The 24,863-nt window shown below is 53.8% G+C and overlaps 2 protein-coding genes across 3 annotated transcripts in view; one reads left to right on the top strand and one right to left on the bottom strand.

Moving 5' to 3' along the window:
- Positions 1-7,288, top strand: part of TTYH3 (tweety family member 3) — a 73,929-nt gene extending 66,641 nt beyond the window's left edge. For both annotated transcript variants that reach the window (XM_088174307.1, XM_014870405.2), the window contains one exon: positions 1,662-7,288. Coding sequence is in view for 1 of the 2 variants with exons in the window: in XM_014870405.2 (XP_014725891.1) it covers positions 1,662-1,733 (72 nt within the window). In the remaining variant the exon portion in view is untranslated. The remainder of the gene's footprint in view (positions 1-1,661) is intronic.
- A 5,537-nt stretch (positions 7,289-12,825) lies between these two features.
- Positions 12,826-24,092, bottom strand: LFNG (LFNG O-fucosylpeptide 3-beta-N-acetylglucosaminyltransferase). Its single transcript, XM_014870350.2, has 8 exons — positions 23,659-24,092; positions 16,715-16,763; positions 15,793-15,892; positions 15,508-15,661; positions 15,332-15,417; positions 14,882-15,047; positions 14,573-14,658; positions 12,826-14,487 (listed from the first exon to the last, which is right to left on the bottom strand). Exons 1-8 carry the CDS (start codon positions 24,052-24,054, stop codon positions 14,421-14,423), a joined length of 1,104 nt encoding a protein of 367 aa, XP_014725836.1. The 5' UTR covers positions 24,055-24,092; the 3' UTR covers positions 12,826-14,420.
- Positions 24,093-24,863: the final 771 nt, after the last annotated feature.

Below are 24,863 nucleotides of genomic sequence, written 5' to 3' on the forward strand. Positions count from 1 at the left end.
TTGACTTCTAAACTTCTCTGAGCCTGTTGGGTTATTCCCCTATGTATTAATAATGCCCTCAACTTTATTTCTGAAACAGTAATCACATTTAATAGACTTAATATAGATTATTGTCCTTAAAGTAGCTCAGCTTGCTATTTTCTCTCTTTTGCCCTCTCACTGACAAAAAATACATCTTAGAACAGATGTACCCTTTGTCTTCTAAATATAGATGCCAGTTCTGGGCCAGAGTTTTATATTAAGATCTGTGTTCTGAAAAAAGTTTTTTCAATTATGGAAGACACTAAAAGCTGAGTGTGCAAATAAGCTACAGGTGTCTTCATCTTGTGCTGATGGGATCAGCTCTGCCAGAGGAGCAGTTTCTCTCTTCTATTGTGCAGAGGTACAACCCAGGTCAGTCTTTGAAGGAAAACTGATAAAATACTGTTAATTCTCTGAAAACTCCCATGGACAGCTGAGCTTTTGAAAGCCTAAAGATGCCTCATAATGTTCTTTCCCAGTGGGCAAGATAAATCATACCTCCTGGTATGGAACTGCCTTTCAGTTGTCTCTTTGCCAGCTTAACTGGCTATTTTATGTGGTTCAGTTTAAGAGGTGATAAAAATTCAGTATGCTGAAGAGCACTCTTGGGAAGTAAGCTGTGGATATTGTAGAATTATTCAAGTTCCAGAGGGTATAAAAAGAGGAATGAAATGTCTGTCCTCATTGCTTAGTTGTTAATATTGTGGTAGCAGAACCCAGAAGACATCAAACACATTGGCATAAAGAGGCAAAATTCTGTTCTTACTGCTGGACGTAATTTACATGTTTTTCAGCTCATTATTCAAAGCTGAATGACACATGCTACCTCAGTAACTTCTGGGAGCTGTTTTGGATTGCCTTGCTTAGAATTAAAAAAGAGTAAGAACAGCACCACCACCCCCAAATCAAACTAACCATCATCTTTCTGACTTGCTCTTCTCACCCCCATGCTGGTGTTTCATCTGCTGCTGCACAGTGCACAGCTTGGATCCCAAGCCACAGTGGGCTGTCACCCACCTGATAACTTGCTAATATCATCCTGTTTGATGGCAGCCAGTTTCCAGCCTGATAGGGTCTGTTCTTTCTCAGGCATAAATCATTATGTTATTTCTCACTTTTCTTTCAAGCTGCCCATCTGTGGCAGTCTTCTGATGCCCCCATTGCTGTAAAATGCAATGTGAAGATGCAGTGAGCATCCGTTTTCTTTCCAACCTCCTTTTCTGGCATGGTTGAAAGCAGCAACATGACTAAGAGAGCTTGAAAGTGTGGGGTGGGTTTTTACCTCTGCATCATTCCCATTTCCCTCTCTTCTCCCAAGCAACATATGTCATGTTTTGACTTAGTGACTATTGGATTTCCTTCTCTAGAGAGCTTGGATAAATCACCAGCACATCTGCACTGACCTGGCCAGCAGCCCTGCAGCACACTGGCAGAATGTTACTGAGAGTGAACTATGCTGTGACTTGCCAAACTTTCCTCTTAAGACTGAGTCAGAAGCTCCTTGAGACGCTTGCTCTAAAGACACACCATGTTATGCTGAGAAGTGGTAGAAATCTGTGGTTACATCGTGACATTAGTCATTCTGACTTAACTTTCTGTTTGTTTGTTTTGTTTTTCTGTCTTGTCTTTTCTTTCTCCAGTACACCTCCAGCATGAGAGCCAAATACCTCGCCACCAACCAACCTCGTCCAGATGCTGGCAGTGTGCATTAAAATGAAAAAGCAGAAGCAAAAAACAAAAAACAAAAACACAAAACCCACACGTGCAGTCAGACTAAACAATGTGCCAACTGCTGTGCCCCTGTGCTGTCCTCGTAGAACAGTCCTGCTGTTCTGCCCAAAATCTAGTGCAGCTCCTTCTGTTTCTCCAGTCCAGACCACCTTCCAACCTGGTTCCTGCCCACTGAGTGGAAGCTCCTTTTGAATTTAAGCCTTCACCTTGTAGTTCCTGAAGTGCAAGAGAGCAGCTGACAGCACCAGGGCAGGAGCCTGAGCCCCCAGCCCGTGGCCAGCTTACCAGAGCTACCTGTCCAAAACAGGGAGTGAATATCTTCTGCCCCCTTCTTCCCCCACTTCTGTTCCAAGAGGGACTTGGTGAAAGATGGTGGTAGATCTTCTTCACTTGTGCAGTGGGAGCAGCAGCCTGTCAGACACCGAAGCAGCAGGGCTGGGTGCCTGTGGCTGGTGTGCAGCGAGGGAATGCTGAGGGAATGCACAGCACAGCCTCTCCCTGGGAATCCTCTGGTGCACTGCCCTGGGTGAGGGAGGAGGGAGCTCCTGCCTCTTGGTGTCACTGCATAGCCACTGGAATTTGCTCTAGAAGAGCAAACCATTTCACTACCCTGATTAACGTGGTTTTGGTTCTTTTTAAGTCCATTAAGAAAATGCCTTTTTCTTTCCCTCTATATCTATCATGTGAATTCTTGAGGAGGAGCAGGGGGGCCCAGCACCAGTCAGTTCCCCTGTCCACTGCTCTGGACCTGACCTCTCTGCTCCATCAGAGAAGCCCAGGTATTTGCAGATGGAATTCTGGGTGCTGTCTTTCCTAGGCTGACACAGATCAAACAGGAGCCAGCCACTCACTTGGTGCCAAATTTTTCCAGGGAAAGACTTATAAGACTTTATGGGAGATATTTTTGCACTAAAGAGTTTTGGCTCTCTGATGCTAGACCTTCTGGGACTGTCAGCTTGCAAAAGCAAGAGAAACTGGAAGCACCAATGGATTTATAGCAAACTCAAGTTCTCCCCGCAGGAATGACCTGTGAACTCTGCTGGACTTTCTTTTTTTTCTTTTTTTATAAATCATAATCTGCAGCACAGGGTTGCTGAAATGGCATTGAAGGAGGTTTTTGGAGCCTCAGTTCTAACAAATTCATAAGATTGTCAGTCTATCTTCTGTGTTCTAGAGTCCAAAACCTTTGACAACATTGTGACTGTCAGGACAGATTTATATTTTATTCTGTTTTGTTTAGTTTCTGAAGGCATGTTGCTAACCACTATCTGACCATACTAATGCACATGTAAGGCATTTTCTAGACGTGAGGCAGAACAAGGCTTGCAAAGGGGCAGCTGGGTGCCTGCAGAGGGCAACATCCTTCACTGGTGCTGTACTTCCCACTGAAGAGCAGTGCTCCAAAGGGCACTGACAGCTTCCTGCTGGAAGAGGAGACTGCCTCTTGGGAGGTACTGTCAACTACTGCCCTTTCACTAGGGTAACTATGGTGTTCCTTTTTGTCTTTTTACCTCTTAGTAGGGGCATCTTAGCAGAGCTGCTGAGCATTGTATTAAATAACCGGCAGAGGAAATTGAGTGGGAAACATCTCTCAAACTGGAGTGGAGCCTTTGGCAGAGGCAGTTCATCATCACCTCAGTGATGCTCAGACTCGGTGTCTGTTTACCCCATGTTTGCTGCTTGGGGCACAGAATTACCAACCTGCCTTTACTCAAGTCAGTTGCCTTCTTGCAGTGAGGTGGGAACTGCTCCTGGCAGGCAGCTAAACAGGCTCAAGGGATCTGCTGGGAAATGGTACCAGCTCTGTGGCAGAGCAAGCTTTGAGACTCTTCTTAAGATAGAAACCACTACTAAACTGCAAGGCCAGCTGTTCCCATTCAGAGGAGTGAGAGACAGGGAGGAGGCATCACCACACAGTCAGGAAGAGAAGGGTTTGGAATCAACTTCACACTTTACCATAAATCTCTGCAAGCAGGATGTTCTTGCTCAGGACTGAGTATGCCCTTTCAGACACATTGGATGGGCTTCACACTGAAACATACCTCTGTTTTATCAAATAACAAGGGCAGGGAAATGTGGTCACAGGTGGTATGGAGGGACACTGTGGCTCACGAGCCCCAGGGTTTCCATCCTCTCTTAGAGCTTATCAGGAGATGTGGGTGTGCAGGGTGTGGTGATCTTGCAGGGCCCCAAGCACCAACTGCTCTCTGGGGGGAACCCCAACCTTTCCCTCACTTTGAACAAAGAATCAAGAGCCATATAATCCTTATCAAGACTGAGTTGTTCTGCCATCCTCCCTCTCTGCAAAGATGTGCTCCGATTGCTACTCACATTATTAATTTTAGGGGAGCTGCCCTGAAATCTGTGGCCCAGTCCTACTGGTGGGAGGCAATTTTTTTGGAGGCTGGAGGGTGTGGGGAACCCTGTGAAAACAAGTGCTTCTGTGTACCAACCTCTTTGTGCACAGAATGCACTCTGAACCTGCGTGTGGCTGCACTTTGGACTGGGTCTAAATTGTCACCATGGCATTGTTTGTGCCACACAATAATGGGAGTGAGCCTTTGTTTGCAGCACCTAATGGAGCAGCCACCTTGACCTGCTTCCTTCCAAGGTCTGGCATAGCCACTTCCAACTCCCAGAACAACTTCTGACAGTGTTTGGGGCTCACAGCAAGGCACAGCTGTGGAGATACATGCTCTGTGACTTCAACATATAACTGGAAAGAATGTTATGGAGATAACATTTTGCTCTCTGGAGGCCAGCACAACGTGACTGCGGTGTGAGTGGTGTACCTGTGTCCAGCCAGCACTTCCTTTACTTGACATGGATATTGCACTTTTGTAAAGCATCCTGGAACTCTGCTGCCCCACTGCATGCTGTGCAGAGCGCTGGATAGGAAACACAGACAAATGGGTTTCTTTTGGTTTATTGTTATTATTACTACTACTTTTTTTTTGTTTTCCTTTTTTATTTTACTGGAACCGTGAGCAACAGTGTGGCATTTCTGCAGGCTGGTCCAAATGGATCTGCTGAAGAACAGATGGCCTTTGCCTATTCTTATGGCTGCGACATAATCAGTCTCATCCATATGGTCACATTTTGTCTGAGGAGGGGACTTTGAGAAGCCAAGATCTCCCAGACTCTGTGCCTCCCTCTCGGGTGAACAGCAGGTGCTATCTGGCGAAGACTCATCTGTTCTGGATGGCATTCATGGTTGAGGGAGTCCAAACTCTTCAAGCTGCAGGAGGTAAAGCTGTAGAGACTTCTCTCTCTTCCATCGTGTCTCTCTGTTTTTAATGTGACAAAATGCCAAGGCCATATCACTTGGTGTGTCCCAGCTGACCTTATCGGACATTTCTCACGTTACTGGTTGCTAGAAAAAGGGTCCAGAAGCCAGGGGAGCTGAGATTGGCCTCTGGACACCTCGCTGACTGCAGAGTGGATGGCAGCTTGTCCGGTTGAAGGTGACTGCATCGGTGAAGACACTTCATGTTACTTTTTCAGAAGCACAAATGTGGTCATTGGCTTGTCTGGTTGGCTTGGTTTATTTCCACTGCATCATCATGTGTGAATGATATTTTCTTTTGGAACTGAGAACTCTTCCAAGCACACAAACATCTCCACAATGTGAAATGTAAATAGCATGTTGGACTCTCGTGTCCAGTGTTCAAGACTGCATTGTAATTGTAAAGGAAATCAAATCAAGACTTGGCTGTGAATTTCTTGTGCTGTCTTGGGAATTATAACTGTAGTGTTTGTATCCTGTATGTATTATTAAACTGAGTTCATTTTGTGTGCTGATAAAAGGGTTCAAGCTAAGATTTTTAGCGTGCATCCATGTATCCAAATGTGAAGGATGGAGTGCTCCCTTCCCCTCCTGTCCTTTTTAAGTTTTCTCCATTTGATAGGTGTTGATTTTCCGTGTACAGTCATCTCAGCCAAGATGCAAGGGATGTTCATTTGAGTGCTTTGAGGGGGACACAGTGCATGGGGTTTTAAGTGATCCTAAGTCAGGATTTCCATAGCAGTTCCCTGAAACTACATGAAAAGTTTGGCCTTTCTGAGAGTTAAACCATTTCTCAGGGAGCTGCTCAGCTGTTGCTCACAAGAGCTTTGGGTGCTGCAGGGTGGTGGGATACAGGAGTGGGTGGGTGCCCCCAGAGCGAGGTCCAGGTATCTGTGGGAGCAAACCCAGGCTTCTCTTCTGGTGCCCCCTTCTTTTCCTCCCAGCAGCCACCGAAATACCATTCTGAGCCCTTTGAAGAAGAGAGAAGTGTCTTGGCTTGTTGATCCCTGCCACCCCCTGATTCCAGATGAGATGAGGTGGGTGGGTTTCCCCTTAGCTTGGGAGAGGAGCTGTCTTTGAAGTATTTCCTACCTGGGGTCAAAGAGAAACCAGGGTCCTGTCAGTGCCACTCTCTGGGTGGGAGGGGAAAAACCCTCCAGGGAGGTACAGAGGAGCAGATCTCATGCCTTGAGACAGAGACCTGACAAGGCTTGGTCTGTACCTCCTTTCATCATCCTGCTCCCCTTTTCCAGAAATTGTGTGCATGCTATGGATGGCTTCCCTAGGCAGGCCAGGAGGCTCAGCAGAAGCATGGGATGTTTTGGTAGCAGTTCCTAGCTGGCTGACAAGTGGTTTGTGCTTTCAGGGGGGTGTGGGATCTCTGCCAAGCCATGATGGTGAGCGTGCTGCCCAGCTGGGAGACAAGGGATGGGTCACTGGTGGCCTGGAGCTCCCAGGTGCTCACCCAGCCCCTGTGGCCGCATGAACAAAGTGGAACATAAATTAATGTACAACCAGAAAGTTCAAAATACTCCTTTCCTAAAGAGGATAACTGTAGCATGAAGCTCTTAGGTGCTCTGCATATTTGATACCACATTGCTCCTCGCTATGCAATTCCCAACTCCTTCCTTCCTGTTCCTCCTCTAATCTCACACCAAGACTTCTCCAGTGGCCTCTGCCCGGGAGGCTGCTCAAGTCCCAGAAAAGCCTCATTTCTTCCATTGTCCTCTGCCCTGGGTGCAGCTGCCCAGCCGTCACGTCGCGTGCCTCAGGTCCCTTGGTAACGGGAGGCCCCACGAGTTTTATTCACATCATTCAGAGGGAAGTTTATTTTCTTGGACACTGTGCACAGAAACCTAATGGTGAACATGTACCTGGCCTTTTTGTAACTTCTTCGTTTTGTTTTGTTTTGTTTTTTTCTTCTTAACCATAATGGTTGTATATCATACCACTTTATATACATATATAATATATAAATATATATAATTTTTTTTTAAACTTCGGACCTGCTAGTTTCTTTCAAGTGTTCCTGCACTTACCCAAAATGTTTTTAAATTGTGAGGATTAAAGAGGATTGAGCCCATTTTTGTATCTTTACTTTTAATTCTGTAGTTCTATTGATTGTAACGTAGCTATTTTTTACTGTAACTTTTTGGTTTGCAAATACTAAACAGAAAAACCTAAATGTAATTTCTGTGGTTTCTATTCAGCTTGGGTTTCATGTTTTAAAAATAAACGATTTAAAACCACTGTTCCTGGTTATTGATCTGTGTTTTCTCCCAGAGGGGGCGTGGGCTGGTGGCTGCTGTGGGAATGTCCTTGTACCTGGGGGGGAAGATGTGGGAGCAGCCATGGGACACATTAGCCTGGGAGATGTTCTCCTATACCCGGTGTGTTTTAACCCCTTGAGCCCTCTCTGCAGTTTTGATTATTCCCCACTGGAGCAGCAGTAAACACGAGTGATTCATTTCCACCAGCACATACAAGAAGTGTGGAAGAGTGGCCTGGGATGGTGGCAGCAGCTCAGCCCTGTGAAGGCGTTCCTCTCTGGGAGAAGATGAAACTCAGCTCGGGCTCACCTTGCTCAGTGCTGCCCCAGGGTATCGTGGGTTTCTTTTTAGTTCTGTTTGTGCAGTTCTCTGATCATGGGCCCACCACCACATCACTATCACGTAGTGAACTGAAGTCTTTACCTTCCTCTAATTTTCCTGATCTGTTTTCTGCCAGATCCTGCCACTCAAAGGAGGCGTTGGGGTCCTGCCCCCATCCTGTGCTATTCTTGCCCTGACCTCAGCCCCTCTCTTCCTAGGTGTGGGCATAAGCAATAATTCAACTCTGTTTTTGTAAATGCTATGTATATTTTTTAAATGTTGTGAGTGTATGAAACCCACGCCCGTGCTCTCAAGTCCTGCCCACAAGTCCAGTTCAGAACCACAGAGGGCTCCTTGTTGTGACTTATCCCTCGTGGCTGTGAATCTCAACAGGCACCAGTTTTCCTCTCTTCACTAATAATTGATAGATGTGTCTCCCCTCTTTTTTTTATTATTCACATCTAAAGGAGGAACATTTTCCATCTTCATGCCTGACCTGAGATGATTAAATCTGCTCTCTAAAGCTTTAAAGAGGCTCGGAGCAGTCAAGAGAATCTCATGGCGTGAAGGAAAATAAAGCCTAGGTCAGAGTCATCAGTGTAAATATTTTACCAGGTTTATGGACTCCACCAGGGATGGGAACATGCAAAGGCCACCTTCCTGGTGACCTCTCCCAGTGTTCTCCAGCCACCCCCGGGAGCTGCAGCTTCGCTCACCCTCTGCACTGCTCCCAGTCCCAGCAGGAGCAGGGCAGAGCTCTCTCCTGAGCCATTCAGGGCTTGGAGAAAACAGAGGGAAGGGTGAAGAATGTGTTTGAATAAACCTCGCCTTCAGATCAGCCTTCAGTAGTGGTCCCTTAGATCTCAGTCCTCCGAGATAAGCAGGGAGGGGTGCCCCGGGGAGATGCTTTCAAACGTGTTTGCTCTGTGATGTGCTGAGCTGTGCTAACACGAGCGGTGCCTCCGGGGGCTCCCGTGGATTGGCGGATGGAAAACCATCAGGCAGAGCTGGTGGCTGTGGGGCACAGTTACTGACTTTGTGTCCCCATCTGCTGCCACCTCTTTGGGTGGGAAATGGTCCAAACTACAGGTGATGTTTTCTGCTGAACGTGGCACCGTGCAGGCGGCACCTGCTGCTGATGCTGCAGCCTGCTCTGCCCTGCTCCTTCCATCGGGTGCATTTAAGAGCTGGATTTTTGATTCTTTGGGAGGGTCCAGTGGTTTTTGCCCTCTCCATGAGTCCAGGAAGGCAGCAGACCGATGAAATTGCAGCTCATCTTCTCTAAGCCCTCCTGAAGCACTCTCGCTCCTGAGGAATAACCCCATGTCCCCACCCCACTCTGTGCTGCCTTCAGGAGGTCGTGTCCTCTCCTTGCACTGCGAGGGCGGCCAGGACAGAGCTGACCACTGGCTCATTCACTGGAAAGAAAAACCCCAACAGGGAGATTCCGATCGGTCTGACCACATGGGGATGCTGGAGCCCCGTGCTTGGCAATCGGGAGGGTTTGTGAGCAGAGGCAGCCACGGGAATGCCCCATCCAGGGCTCCTCCTCACCCCGTGTCTCTAGCCCAGCCTGCACCAGCTTGGTTTGTCCCAGCACTCCAGCATCTCCCAGCTCGTTTGGGAGTGGCCACAGAGGGTGGCCTGGCTGTGGCCACGGTGGTGAAGCAGCCGGTGACACTGCTGTGCCTTCGTGCTGCTGCGGGGTAGAGAGGGGATGTGGTGGCAGGGGCAGAGACTTTTCCTTCTGCAGCTGGTGTCTCCATTGCTGCTGGGACCATTTGCCTCGGCTCTGGAGGTGAGGAAAGCCTTGCCTGGAGCAGGCGATGTTTCTCACCGTGACCCCAGCAAAAATCCCAGCTCAGGGATTTTTTAATCCTTCCCAGTCCGTGGAGGGAAGTGGGAGGAAGCACAGCTCCCTGCTCACTGCGAGGTGCTGCAGATGCTGCTGCTTCTCCCACCCGTTTCCTCTTCCCACCAGGCAAACCTCACGGAACCTGGCGCTTGCACCCCATAAATCACCCGGCCACTCATGGTCTGTTCCAAACACATCAGCTCTGGGGCCTGTGCATGGATTGCTCATCAGGGAGCCAGAATGGCCCCCTGCTCCCCAAGGGCTTTCTAACTCAACAGCCCACCCTAAAAAAGGAGGGCTCGCCAGGCTGGTGAGGACATGGCTGGGGCATCACCCTGTGCTGACGTGGTGGTGACACTGCTTTGCTGTGTCCTTTTTCCCTGTCCTCAGCGTGGACAAGCACAAACCCAGCGCTGTTTCCCTGGTGAGGCCACCGTGGTTTGGTGGGGGCTGAAGGGGGACACATCCACTGAGGAGGAGGAAGGAGGGGTTGGGAGCCGAGCTGTTCGGTGATGCCGCGGCTTCGCAGATCTCATCTGGCAGTGCCGTGGGAAGTGTTTCCAGATGCTTTTAAGATGCTCAATTTATCTCCTCCTCCACTCTTGGCTTGCCAAATGGCTACAGCAGCAGAACTGGCCCCACTGGGCAGCTGAGGCAGACCAGAAACAGCATTTGCTGGGAGCTCTGGGGCAAGGGGGATTGGTTTTGATAGATTCAAGGCTGGTCTTAAAAGTCAGGAAGGGAAAAATAAACTTTGTAGGGCTTTTGGGTTATTTATTTTAACCACCTGCATGTTATGCAGGGGTGGGAAATAGTAGAAGGGTGAAAAAAATAAAGGGGCAGTGGTTGAGAGCTACGCTACACATCCCCGTGCTGAGTCTCAGCCATCCCACAGTCATCACTCTCTGCTGCAGGGCTTTGCAGCCCCTCGCTCCAGGGCAGACAGTGCTGGTGGTGGATTAAGTCACCTCCAGCTGCACAGAGGTGGTGGGATGTAGATCATGCCCCCATGGGGGTCTCAGCACTCTCCCACCCAGCACTGGGACAAGCGACTCCCAAAGCTGCAGCTGCATGCATCACTCAGGCCCAAGGATTCGGATGCTTTTATGTTCATTTCCCACAAATATTCCAGTTTTCTGGGCCAAAGCAGCTGGAAGTGGCTCTTGGAGCCAATTCACACAAGTTTTGTTGTCTCCCAACACTGCCCTCCCACCCCAAGCCTCAAGTGCTTCTCGCTGCCGTCAGTACCACGATGGGTGTTTGTCCCATCGCCGTGCACATTCCCTGCTGAAAGTCCCCACAGCCAGGCTGGGAACGCGGTGACTCACATGAAGTGTGGGACTGCAAGTGACCCAAATGCAAATTAAATTAAAAAAAAAAAAAAAAAAGAAAAAAGAAAAAAAAAGAGGTGGGATACACCAAAAAGGACTAAATTACTGTGCTACTCCCTGCCCTCGATGTTGCAACCACGCAGAGATGGGGAAAGCCTTTGGCCAGGCACAGTGCTGGAGCATCCCTTGGGCACAGTGCTGTCAACAGCAGCGGTCCCTCCAAAGTGCCAGTGTCCCCACCAAGCTGGGCTTGTCCCCACCCCATCACCACACACCAGACTCTCCAAAAGGTACAGCTGCCTAATCAGCTGCCTCAAGCAGGCGAGAGTAAACAGGACGTCCCGCACCAGCGCCGGGGTGCAGATGAAAGCAGCCTGGCCTGTGCAGTCTGCCAAGTATGCGAGAGCAGCAGGCTTTGCTTTTGTTTTCCTTTTGTTTATTAATGCCTGTATTTATTTACTTTTCAGCCCACGAGTAGGGAAAGGAGGAGGGAGAGGCTGGGAGCCTGGTGGGAGACAAACTGGAAGGCTGGTGAACTGCCTGCCCCCGCTCCTGAAGGCTCAGTGGGGTATATTTTATTTTATTTTATTTTATTTTATTTTATTTTATTTTATTTTATTTTATTTTATTTTATGTTATTTTATACTTTTAATTTTTTATTTGTATTTGTTTTACTTTTTAAGCCCCATCCATGCCCTGTCTGGGAGTTGCACCATGCCCAGCATCTCCCCCGCCTTTACCCCTGCCAGGGGTTCCTGTTCCTTGCAGCAGCATCCCAACCCCAAGCCACAGCCCCTGGCCGCCTCGATGGTCGTTTATCCCACTTCTCCCCATCGTGTCTGGGGTGCAGGGGAGGGTCAGGCTCAGTGAGGTGACAGCACTGCTGCCGGGAAGTGCCCACGCTGCTGAAACCGCAGCCTGTGAGCAATAGGAAAACTGGTGGGGGAGCAGACAGGGCTCGGTGTCACAGCTTCCTGTGCCTGACGCAGGTCCCTTCGCTGACCCTGCACCAGGGGAGGGCTGAGGGGCACCACATCCTGCACCCAGCACACCATCCCTGGCCCCAGGCAGCTGGGGGAAGGCAGCACTGCTGTCCATCCATCCATCCATCCATCCATCCATCCATCCATCCATCCATCCATCCACCCACTCACCCACCCTTCCCTTCCTCCAGGGCACTTTTTGGGGTGGCTGGGTCAGGGCATTGCTGCTGCTCTGCCAGAGCCCCACCTCACCAAGGGCTGCAGAGGTTGGGGGACTTTTGATTTTTGTGGCTGGCTGAAGGGTGAGCGGGTGCTGGGAGGAGGGGTGGCTGCTTCAGCACACGCCGACTTCCTGCCAGGCTGTATTTTTAGCAGGGCCAACCCTTGATAACCCAGAGATTCAAGCGAAACTGTGAAGTAAGTAAGTGTGCCTCGAAGAGGAAAAAAAAAAAAAAAAAAAAAAAAAGGTACTGGCTCTGCAGGAAGGTGGGGATGGCACAGGTGGAAGCTGGTACCAGTGGCACAAACAGGACTGGTTTGGGGAGTGGGGGGGCAGATCTTAGGCTATGGCTGGGACTTGTTTCTGGCAGGTGGATGCTCGGTGTTGGCTGAAACTGCGGTGGAGAGGGTGAGGGGAGGGCTGGGAGGGAAGGGGCTCCTCCCCCGCAGCCCCCAACCTTCCCACGCACACGCCTGCCCGCCGGCTGTTAACAACACCCTGCTAACAACCGGCTCTCACCTCATCCCCACCGCCTCCCTCCCACCCCTGAGCCTGGGAAAATCCAGCCCTGAGGTGCCAAGCCCTGTCCGAGCCTTTTGGGAAGGGGAAGGAGGAGAGGACCCTCACACCCTGGGATGCAAATGGCCAGCAGGATCCCGGTACCCGTGGGAAAAAAGGGATGGAGGCGCAGCCCCTCCTCAGGGCATCCCTGAGAGCTTGGCCAGAGGTGAGAACATCTGCGGGGGATCAAGGGGTGTTCGGAGCAGCACATCCATAAAGAGACGCCGGAGCCCGGGACCAGGTGACTGTGGTCAGCAAAAAAGCCGCTTTATTGGTGACCGCTCCCACGGGAACCCCGTGGCAGCGATCGGGTTCAGGTCCCTGAGAACACACTGTCCATGCTGGTTCCCCTTCCCACATCTATTGCTTTAAACACATCCTAGTTACAAAAAGCACAGAGTGACATTCCAGATACTGGAACATATAAATTAAGGTAAGTGATAGTTACAAGACATTGCAATTTTTTTTTCTTTCTTAAACAGATTATCAAAGGTCGGGGATTTTTCTTTTTCTGATCCACAGAAAATGTATAAAAAGCATTTTAAAATCTACATATTTCTCAATGTGGTTTTTTTTTTCTTAAAAAAAAAAGGCACAGTAAAAAAAATACTGGCTCAATAACATATTTACAACACACCCATTATGGGCTATTTTCACTCAGCTTCAAGTTGGAAATGTTCAGCTCTGGCTCGGCCCAGGGGCAGACAGAGGGCTGGTGTTGGCAGGCAGGGCAGCTCTGGGAGAATGCAGGGTCCCTCTCCTTCCCTGGATAAATCCCTCTCCATCAGAGAGAGCACAGTGGGAGGGTTGGGAGATGCTGCCTGCCTGTAGCAGGTGCCCAGCTGGTCAGGTGCCTCCTGGGCAGCACCCACAGCCAGGGCAAGGCTGGAGGATGCTCTGGCCCCGGCGGGGACAGCCACACAGCCCCCGGGCAAACCTCGAGGTGTTCCTTTGCAGAGCTGCAGGGCTGCCCGAGCAGTGCTGGAGGGAGACCCTGGACAAACACGGTGCCCACCCCACTGCGGCAGCTCCGGAGAAGCCTCCTCCCACACCCGTATTTATAGAAAGTCTTTACACCAGTCTATAAATAGTTCACCCACCGATGCTGCCAGCAGCGCTTCACCCGTGTGGGGAGAGCTCTGGGAAATGGAGTTAACACCAACACCAGCTCTGTCCCCACTGTCTCCCTCCAGTGAGGCTGTTGAGCACCCAGCAGCTTTGCAGGACCATGGAGGAGCCATTGCCATGGCCACAGGCTTCCCCTGCCCACCTCTGCCTGCCTGCCAAGCCAGGGAACAGAACTCACAGGGGCCTCTCATCCGAACTGGGAGCCAGAGCTTCGCTGCTGAGATTTCGGGACTGGAAGACAAGATGGGGTGGGTGAGGGGTTATGGGAGCGGGCTGGGGGATAGATGCAAAGAAGGGAAGAACACACCAAAAAAACTTAACATTTGAAAGGGAAAAAAAAAAAAAAAACAAACAAAAATGAAGGAGAAGCAAGCCCGGGGTGGGGCAGGGCCCCGCGCTGCGGCCGCTCCCCACGCATGGCGTGGGGTCCGCCAGCCGCGGGGTGCCCAGTGGTTAAGTGCTCAGTTCCCGTCCCTCTCCACCATCCCGGCCGGACCAGGCAGGGCACGGGCAGCCGGGCAGGCAGGGCAGGGGTCAAGGGGCCGCACAGCAGCCTTCAGTACACACACACTGTGCAATACCACAGCAACGACGTCCGTCCGTCCGTCCGTCCGCCTCGCGGCGAGGCCGGACCGACACACCCGCACGCAGGTCCCGCACGCCCGTCGGATACCGGGGAAACTCGGGACGAGGTTGGAGGGCACGTGCACCTCCTAGTAAACCATGTTGGTGGGGCACCACGGCGTGTCAGGGTACAGCAGGCAATGCACGGAGCGGAACCTGCAGAGGAGAAGAGCAAAGTTGAGCATGGGATGGTGACAGCTGCAGCAGCCCGGTTTGGGGGGGACAGGGACTCCCATCTCACCTGGATGGGTCCTCCTCGACAGAGAAGGCTCCCTTCATGTGGATGGAGTTGCGCTTGTTTTCGAACATGCCATAGCTCAGTGTCACCTGGGGGGCAAGCACAGAGGGGTGAAGTGGCCAACGTGGCCATAAGTATCAAGCAGAGGAAAGGGGAGCTGCAAAATTCACTCCATTTCCCAAAGCCTTCAGTGACACTTTGCATCATCCCACAGGGATGGGCCAATGGGGCTTTTCCCCTCTGCTCTTTTGGTCACATGTCAATCAATATCTTAGCCGTGATGCCCAATTTTTAGGTGACAACTTGGGGTACCTGTTTGTGGATCTCCGACTTGGGCACCTGGTGGAGGTTCTCCAGGTGGGAGTGGAAGAGGTTGCTCCGGATGAGCTTCACGCCCAGCACAGACTCGATGATGTAGCCGATGGTGCAGTCGTCGGGCAGGCGGATCTTCTCTGCAGTGCTCATGAAGTGACCCCCGCTGCGGGGAGACAGAGAGGGGCTGCAGAGGAGCAAAGCCCGGGGGATGTGGGCACCCTGCAGGATTATGGGGTTGGCCAGTGGGTGCCCAGCTCTGATTAAAAGTCAGTTTGGGGGAACTGAAGCCCTTCCCAGCTTGTTTCCAAGCTCCCTACAGACACCCCCAGAAAGGCAAAGAGAGAAAGGCTATGGGACAAGGGTCCAGCACCCATCCCCAAAAATGTCACCTCTCTGCCCGGGGGACCATGAGGAGTCCCCATGGGAGAGCAACACCAATGCTCTTACCTGGCCCAAGGGCTCATCTTCAGTGCCAGCCCCCGGCTGATACAGAACCCTGCTCCACCCGTGGCAAACCAGAAATGCACAGGATGCTGCAAGAGAGGGGAACCAATGCAGTGAGACAACATCTTCTTCTCCACCCAGCCCAAATTAAACCAGCCCCAAACTCTCCCCACACTCACCATCTTGTTCTCGCTGATCCTCTCTGTAGCCTGGATGGGCCGGTCCAGGCTGGGCTTCCCGATGTAGATGTCCTGTGTGTGGGGGTAGCTGGAGAGCAGCTTCACCAGCATCCGCACGTTCACGTAGTTGTCATCATCCACGTGGCAGAACCACCTGCAGTGACAGCAGTGTCACACCCATCCGGGGCAGTCCCCAGCCCCTACACTGAGGTACAACCCCAAAAACACCAATGGTCTCTGTTTGCACCATCCTGCCCCCCGTCAACCATCCTGGGCACTGCTTACTTTCTGCCAGACTCGATGAACTTGTCGTACTCCACGGCCATCTTGCAGGACAGGGCCTGGCGGCTGTGGGCAGCCGAGCAGTTGGTGTTGATGACATTTCCTGCAGGGAAAAAAAGAGGAGTCAAAACCCAGCAGTGGTGCAGCCCACGCCTCCCCACGCACTCAAACAGTGACGTTTCACCACACATGTCCCAGGTGTGCCAGGGGCATGGAAACTCATGAATGATCCCGATGCTCACTGACCCCCTTGCTATGTTTTGGGCAAATGATGAACTTTTGGGAGAATGTCTTTTGGGTCCATGTGAGAGAAGGAAAGGGATGAATAAGGATGAATAAGGAATATGGATGCAGCAGATGCACTGTAGATCAGCCCTATCCGTGTTTTAAACATGGTGCCACCCCACATCACCTTCACCCGGAGATGAAGGGGTGTCTGTGAGCCCCAAGCTTCCCCAGGACATGGTAGCAAAAATTCTGCCTTATTTTGCTTGCCCAGCTCAAATGCAATCACTTCCCAGCCTGAAAAGGAGTCATTTGCATGGGGAGAATAGACCACGCTGACCCCAGCCTGGAAAATGCTCCCATGAAACCCTGTCTGCGTTGCCATCAATCCCAGCTCACCCCAGGGACAAAGTGGTGCAAAGGCACCCCACCCTGTTAATGTGATCCCCAGCAGCATCATGCAGGGGATGGGCAGGGCTGACTGGGAAGTAAACCTGTCCCCAAATGGGGCTCCCAGGCAGAGGGTGCTTTAAGCATTATCAGTGAAACAAATTGTGTCATTCTCAACCCAGGTTCCTGTGGCAAGGGCTTTTTCAGAGTTTCCAGGACAGGCCCCACACCAACCATGGTCCACAGGTGGGAGCTTTTCAGGGGGCCTGGCCAGGTCACACACACAAAGGGACAAGAGCCACAGACTCACGTGCTTGCTTCTTCAGCTCTTCATCCTCCCCGTCAGTGAAGATGAAGGTCTGAAAGAGAAGACGAGGCACCTCTGAGGACCGAGGGGCTGAGACCATGTGGCTCTGGCTGTGACACAGCACCCCTGGACAGCACCTGGGATCAGATCCTCCAGGAGGCTGGTGGTAACTTCTTCCCCCTTGTCAAAGCCCCAAGTGGCACTGGAGAGCCAGGCACTCACACAACACACCCAGATTCAGACAGGAAGGGTGCTGAGCTGTGCTTGGGAGCAAACCCCAGCCCCCGCACAGAGCATCCCTATCCTCTTGCCTTTTGCATTGGGGCAGCAGCTGGCAGGGAGATTTTGGGGGCCACAGGGGCTGTCCCCAGCACAAGGGGAGGCGGGGGCATGGGGGGGAGCAGGTGCAGAGCGCGGCCTGATCTGAGCAGGGATTTCAGACTTGAGCCGGCGCGCGTGGCCGGGGATGCCAGAGCAGCCGCCCAGGCAGGTGTGTTTGCCCGTGGCGCCGGCTCCCAGCCGCGTCCCCACCTGTGTCAACAGCACGTGGCTGTCCTTGGCCACTTGCACAATACCTCCGTGACTCCTCTCTGCTCCCTGTGTCCTACCCAAGGGGGCTGGGACGGTGCCAGCGAGTGCCACTTGCCAGCCCCGAGGAGGGGATGGTCCCCCACTGCCCCATCCCAGCACAATGCCGCGGTGCCAGGGAGCACCCGACCTCCTCCCCGGGCCCCGGAGCTGCCTGCCCGGCTGCACTCCTCTATTTACACAGCTAATTCCTGGCATATGTCACCCAGGGAGGAGGACTGGAGGGGCTGCTCTGGGCCTGGGATTTGGGGAAGGACGAGAAGCAGGAGGAGAGAGCAGGGGGTGGGAAAGGCATCGCCATCAATCAGCGGGCAGCAAACAAAGCTGGAGGAGAGAAACCACAACCAGCTGCCAAGCGCTATTAAAAACCAGACGTGCACAAAAGGGCAAAGGAAAAAAGACAAAAGGGCTGGGGGGGAAGGCAGGAGGCAGCAGAGGGGGGACGATGGAGGGCTGGGGATGATGAATTACAAGTGAGCTGGAAATTGGGTGCCACCCCGCAGCCGGCCCCGGGAACGCGCTGGGGTTTTGTGGCTTGTTTGAGGAGCTGGGTACAATAGTGGGGTTGACTTTACTCAGCGAGGAGAGTTAAGCGGGCAGCAGTCATTAGCATACAGCTGCACTGGTTAACCCAGCCCTGTTTGCTCAGGTCCCCAGCCGGGACTGGTGGGGAGAGCCCAGAACTGTAGCGAGCCTCAATGGGAGGGGACGGGGCTACAAGTGACCTTTGGGGCTTGAAAAGGAGAAAAGAAAAAGTGGGGAGAAAAAAATTATGGAGGAGGTGGGAAGGCAAGTTCTCACAAACGCACAGCCTGCCATGCAGCCTGGCTTGTGGGGAGGGACAGAGGTCAGGAAGGCTCTGAGCAAAGGGGATGGGGAAGTGCTGGTGAGGAGAGGACAGCTGGGGGACGGGGACCCATCAGCTGCAGGGCCAAGGATGCCCGTGGTTGCTGTGTCTCCATGGACACATCACTGCTGGGGTGGCACAAGGTCAGTGCTGTGTGTAGAGGAGGGGGTGTCACCCCCAACCAACTCGGGGTACAGCTGCTGGTCCCCATTTCCCGCAGGTGCTCAGGGAGGGGTCAGGCAACTGCTTGGGGTACAAATTGAACCAGGGCATCAGGACAGCATCCAAGGATGCCTGAGACACCCCCATCTCACAGGGGGTTGGCACTCCAGCCCAGGTTCCAGCCTCGCTGGAGGGGGCCAGGGAACACACAGCCTGCACACAGGCGAGACAGAAAATGTTTGCTTGATTAGCTCAGAAGCGCCGTCCAGCAACTGCCTTCAGCTGCTCCAAAAATAACCCCACAACTAATCCTGCACTCAGCCTCTATAAATAGACCACAGGGACAATTGTTTATTACTCGCCTGCTCTGAAACGTTTCATCCTACCAAGGCATCTCCCCTCGGCCTCTCCCCACACACATCCCTGTAATATTCCTGGTGCAGGTGGACCAGGTGGCGCCTCAGCGACTGAGACAGGGGCACACAACTGCAAGTCACCCCATGTGGGCACCTATTGGAGCCTCACGGGTTTCCCACATCCCTCCCAACCTCACAATGACATTCGTTTAAAACTAAAACAATTAAAGGTTTCATTTTAAAAATTAATTTTGTAATTAATTTGTGTTTCCTAGAGGGGAGATGCACCCTGCCTGCATGCCCCTTCACCGGGGCTGCAGGGGAGAGGAGCAGAGGTGACAGCCAAGCCTGGGAGGGGATAGGCCAGGAAAGGATGAGAACAAGTGAAAAACATGAATCCACCTTTGGCATCTCCTGTGTGGGATGCCCGATGTGAGGGCAGTGCTCAGTTTATAGTGGTGCAAGTGCACACTGCACCCAGCATCCCTGAGCTGTCACCTATAAACCATCCCCCTCCAGACTCAGAAGGGCCAGAAAGCGCTCCCAGCCCTTACACCCACCTCTCTCCCACTTGGCCCCTGTGCCAGCCACGGCACCGAGGGGTGCAAGGACCTCTTGGACCTCCCCCGCAGTAACTTTTCCTGCAGGGTGCAAGAAAGGAAGGGCCCGCTGCCCTCCTCCCCCCAGCCCCTGCAGGAAACCTCATTGTTCTCAGAACTGCAGCTTCAAGAAACACAGGATGCCAAATCCCTCCCGAACAATAGCTGCCAGCGCTCCTGCGGCCCCGCACAATGCACGGCCCCGCGGCCGGGACTGAGCGGCACCCGGGATCCCCGCGGCCAGAATGGGGGCAGCCCCCCCCAGCTGGAGCCAGGCAGCCGCCGGCAGCCCCCACTGCCTCCTCCTCGCCCTTGGGGAGGGCTCTTTTATTTTTTTTTTTTTTTTCTTATTTTTGCCTCCACTTCATTTCTCCTTTCAGGGTGACTCATTTCCCCTCCGCTGGTGGAGCTCGTGGGTTGCTCATGGCTGGGTGCTGCACAAGGAGTCCACCAGCCAGGGCCACCCTGGGGTCATCGTGGCCCTCTCTGTGCTGCCTGGCCATGTGGGTCTGCCATTTCCCAGGGTGACACACTCTCAGCATATCCCATGCCTGCCACCATCCTACCAGCACACCCACCAAAAGGGGAACCTCGGCCAGGCAGGCACCCCGTGACCCTGCAGTGCACAAATCCTGACCCCATGCCACATCTCACTTCCCCATGCTGGGAGAGGATGGAGCACTCCAGCACCCTTTTCACAGCCACCCCACTTGGGTGCAGAGGAAAGGAGGCAGCAAACAAATGCTGGTTGGGGCGGCCTCAGTCTTCAGCTGGGCAAGGGGCTCTGGAGCAGGTCAGGATGCTACCAGAGCTGCCCAGCTTTGTGTCCCCCACAGCAAATATTCTTCTTTTCCCTCCAGCCTCGGGGTTTAGGGGGGAAAATCCCCACCCCTCTTCAACAAGTTGGGAGCAGTGTGATGGCGATGTCCCTGCAATGGCAGCGTGCCCCAATCCATGGTGGTGGCTTTCCCCAGGACCGAGGGCAGGTCTATGCTGGCAGAGGATGCCAGGGCTGGGACCTGCAGAGGCGGGGAAGGGGCTTGCAGGGCCGCGGGCCCTTCCTCCCCCTGCTCCTTTCAGCAAGAGGAAGAATCCTCCACTGTAATTTTAAATGCTATAATTTTTTAATAACCTCCTCACAAACAATGAGCTCATTGTGTGGCAAGGGTCCCCCACCCTCCCGCCTGGTGCTCCACGCGCCGCTCACCGGCTCCAGGGTTTTTATGGGCAAGGACAGCAGCATCATTTGGGACAGGCAATTAAGGGGCCCCCACCCCTTAAACCCACACAGGCTGCCCCGGGGGACAGCAGGGAGGGACCCTCACACACGATCCGAGTTCAACAGTGCTCAGCAGGCCCTGGCACACAGCCCAGGGCTGGGGGGAGGCAGCTGCACCGCGGAGCCACTTTGGGATGAGCAGTCCCTGGTCTCAGCCGCTCTGGAGGGACCGCGAGTGAGACTCGCATGCCAGCGCACTCCAGCGTGTGGGTGGGGACCCTGGCCAAGGTGCTAGAGAAATCTGGGAGCCGCCATCAGAGGAGCGTGCTCTTTGGAAGGCAAACCCGTTGCCTTTGCCCCGAGAGCAGGAATTTTTCAAAGGCTGCAATTACCGCGCCGCCGAGCAGGAGGCAGCCAGCGGATCCCACGCTGCCGGGACGGCGGCCCGGGCTGGAGCCCCGCGGGCTCCGAGGCGTGTGCCGAGCTGCCTGGATGGCTCCGGGGTGCCCCAGGGACACCCAGCCGCCTTCAGGGCAACCCCAGGGGCAACAGAGGTGTCTTTGGCAACTGCAAATCATCCGACTCGGCAAGAAAGCAGTGGATTTGGACTTGTTCCTATCCAGGATTTCTTTAATGGCCATTTTCCTCCCCCCTCTCTTTCCTTTCAAGTGCAAAGTTTCTTCAGCCCGCACTCCAGCATCCTAAGGATACTGAGACAGCTGGAAAGTCTCCCCAAAGCGAGGAGGGGAAAACCCATAACTCTCCTCCAAAAATCAGCTTGTCTGGCCTGGATTGTGCAACCCAAAGAGGAGATTTAGAAGGGAATGGGGATGTGCTCTCCTTGTGCAGAGGCAGGAAGGAGAAGGGGGTGCCCTTTGCAGTGTCTTGGAGGTGACAGAGAGCAGGAAACAGGGACTATTGTGGGCAGAACAAAGAACAACCAAGGAAGGACACAATGGCTGTTCCCCCTATCTGCCAGGGTCCAGGCAGGAGCTACCTGCTGGATTTAACCCCTTCTTGTCATGTCTGCATCCCTCCTGCCTGGCTAATGAACAGCCAAAGGGAGGCTGGGGTTTGAGCGAGAGGAGATCAGGAAAAAGAGATGCAGAATCAGGCAAGGGAGATTGTCAGCCATTGGGCAGAAGCTTCCTCACGTTGGTGAGGCAGCTCACATGCCTGAGCACCGTTAGTGAAACCAGAGTGAGAGGGGATGAACAGAAACAGGCCTGACTCAGACCAAGAGAGACGTTTGAACAAAGGCAGTGCCCCACTGCCACCAAATCACCTTCCTGGGATGGAAACCAAGGGGCCAGGCAAGGAAGAGATGCAGGAACTGCAGGGAAGCAAGAGAGAAGAACCCCACAGCACCAATCCCGCACTCTGCAGGCAAAAATCCCCAACCTGATGCCAAGTTTGGGGAAGCCCTGAGTGCCTCAGAGCTTCCAAGAGACAGTGGCTGGGTCGGTGTGGGAAGAGTGGAGCCGACCACCTCCAGCAGCGCGGGTTCATCCCCTCTGCTCCTCAATCCCACAGCCCTGCTTTGCTCCACAGGAGTTGGTGCTGCCTCCAGCTCTCTCGGCAGCTCCTTGTCCTCAAGTGCTGTACAAGAGCCGTCACTCAGCGGCTTGGCTTGTCAGGCAGGCACCTCGCCGGGCTGCGGCCCCCCTGGCTTCATGGCCCTCATCTCTAGGCAACCTGACCTGGACACGGCCGGCTCCGGCTCCCTCGTTCCCATGGAAAGTGCCACACAAGAGGCTGCGAAGCCTTTTCTCTGCGCCAGGAGAAAAGGGGCTTTGTTAGCTTGCCCAGGGGGACAGCGTGAGAGCCGAGCCTTGGGGCTCTGGGAATCCAAACGGACAAACGAAGCACAACAAAAAAAAAAAAAAAAAACCCAGAAGAAAGCCGGAGCTCACAAGAGGGAGGAGAAAAAAAAGAGCAGCCATTCCCAGGATCATCTGTAGGTGCTCAAAGAGCGTTTCACTCCACCAACACTCACCACCCCCTCGCAGTGACAGCAGAGCATAAAAGAGGTTTCCATTAAATAACTGGACCAAGGAGAAGTGGCAGATCCACTGCCAAGCCCAGGAAACCTGAGCAAAAAAAAAAAAACAAACAAAAAAAACCCCCACACGATTCGCAGGGGGAGAAAAGTAGCAAGATAATTCTTGGGGTACAGTGCAGGAGCCAAGACCCCACAAGGTCCCTCAGGCTTGGGTGAGGAGGGCAGGGGCAGGTCGATCCTTCCCCCGTGGCCTCCACCCTCAGCCACTCCAGATTTCCAAGCAAGAAGCTGAGTTCCAGGCCAGGAGGAAACACGTGAAGACAGTAGGAAGAAAAGGTTAGGACCAGACATAACTTACTTTTGGAAAGCTGTCTAAGGGTAGAAAAAGCGTCTTAAGAGCAAATGGCAAAGCACATTTCCTAAGGAAACAGCCTTTTTTTTTTTTTTTCCTTTTGAATTTAACTTCAGTACTTGAAGGACAGAGTAAGGGACTGCCAGGACTCTGGGCAGGACATCAGTAAGGTCAGGAACCAGACTCGCTGGAACTGCCCCGGTGTGGGTGAGCCGGTGCAGACCCACAAGAGCTCCCAGCCACTCCAGTCGTGCCCAGTCCTTTGCAAGGACACCGAGAGCTTCAGCACATCCCGGCACTTTCCCAGTGCTGGGCTGACAAACTGGGTGTCCTTTGAGCAGCACAACTGCAGTCACCTCACTGCAGGGCCCTGACCCGGGCTGTGGCACCCACGGTCTGGGCTGCACCTCTACACCTCAGTTCCTGTGCCTCAGTTTCACCAGAGGAAAGTTCACACCATCTCTGCAATGGGAAATGCTCAGCGGAAAGGACCCCGGAACAGAGTCGGGGGAGGCTTCTGAGTGTGAGGAGCCAGCGTCAGGGTCTCTCCATCACTCACCCTGCAACGCTGCATTTCACCCTCCCGAAAACACAGCTGGCTGCAGAACAGCCCGGCCAGCCTCGGAAAAACACCCGGCTCAGCGATACGGGCGAAAAGGGAAGGGGAGCTGGTATTTGCTGGGTCACGGCATCACCCGGATCCCATAGAACGAAGGGCCAGGACCGCGGCGGAGAAGCTCGGGCTCCAGCCCGTCCCGAGCCGCTTCATCCCGGCCAGCGGCGGGGACCAGCCCCGTCCCCATCCCTGTCCCCATCCCTTACCATGTCGCGGTTGCGGGAGATCCAGGTGTCGAGCAGCAGCTCTAGCCGCGCCTTGTGAAACTTCTTGGTGGTTTTGACGGCGATGAAGACATCGCGGGGGGAGATGTCCTCGGCAGGCGGCCTCGGGGGGCTCGGCGGGGCGGGGGGCAGCTCCCGCCGCGCTCGGCTCAGCCGCCCGAAGTAATCGGCGAAGCTGCGGAGCCCGGGCGGCCCCTGCGCCGCCGGGGGGGCCACGGCTGCCGCCGCCCCCAGGCTCTGCAGCGCCCGCTGCGCCCCGCCGGCCTCCCCCCGGGCCAGCCCCGGCCTCCCCGGCGGCTCCACCATGAGCACCAGGAGGCAGGTGAACATGGAGCCCACGAGGGACAGGAGCAGCTTCCTCCCGCAGCTCTTCAGCATCCTTCCCTCCGCTCCTCGCCTCTCCGCGCCGCCGCCACCGCCGGCCCCCGCCGCGCCGCCGCCTTTAAACCGCGACCGCCCCGCCCGGGGAGGGACGGACCCGGGGCCGCCCCACGCGGGGCGTGGGCACCGCCCGGCCCTGCCCGCGGACCGCCCGCGCCCCTCCGACCCCCGCGTCCTCCCCGCCAGCCCCCACACGCGTCCCGGCTCTGCCAGCCGCGTCCTGCCCGGTCCCTGCGCATCTCCGTGCCCGCGGCCGGGAGCGCACGACTGGGTGCGGGCAGGGTGCCGGCGCTTCCTCCTCCTCCTCCTCTTCCTCCCTTTCCCTTGATACCCGGGGATGGGGTCACTCTGGTCCCCTGTAGCCCCCAGCACGCTGGGAGCATCGTTCGCTGTTCTCTCGGCAGCAGTGGGTGCTTTCCCCGTCCCGAACTGGCGTTCCCCAAAGCTCTGCACCGAGATGTTCTCACAGCCCTGTCCAAGAGGTTTCCAGAAAGCTGACCAGCCTGACCAAACTCTGGGCATTGTCCCATCAGCGTCCTCTGAGGCAAAGCATAATTGAAAACAAGCACACCAACCCCCCAAAAACCACAGCACTCCTCTCACTTCCACCAAGCTCCATTCCGGCGGGTAAATATGGGGACAGGGAGCCAGGAGCGTCTGTTTTCATCCCTTCTTCACGGAGACCTTGGAGAAGCTCCCAGACTTGAACAACCTTATCCCTGGAGCAGCACCGTGCTTTGAAGCTGATGGAGAGCCCCAAAGTGTTGGGATATCTGAAAATAAATGTTACATAGCAGCCCCCTCCC

The sequence above is a fragment of the Sturnus vulgaris genome, chromosome 16 (assembly GCF_052056855.1).
Source record: "Sturnus vulgaris isolate bStuVul1 chromosome 16, bStuVul1.hap1, whole genome shotgun sequence".
Lineage (NCBI taxonomy): Eukaryota > Metazoa > Chordata > Aves > Passeriformes > Sturnidae > Sturnus > Sturnus vulgaris.

Coding starts and splice junctions, on each gene's coding strand:
- LFNG (XM_014870350.2), bottom strand. CDS start 24,054: ATGCTGAAGAGCTGCGGGAGGAAGCTGCTCCTGTCCCTCGTGGGCTCC. Junction 15,893..16,714: donor AGAGCTGAAGAAGCAAGCAC/GTGAGTCTGTGG, acceptor TTTTCCCTGCAG/GAAATGTCATCAACACCAAC. Junction 14,659..14,881: donor AGTCGGAGATCCACAAACAG/GTACCCCAAGTT, acceptor CTTGCCCCCCAG/GTGACACTGAGCTATGGCAT.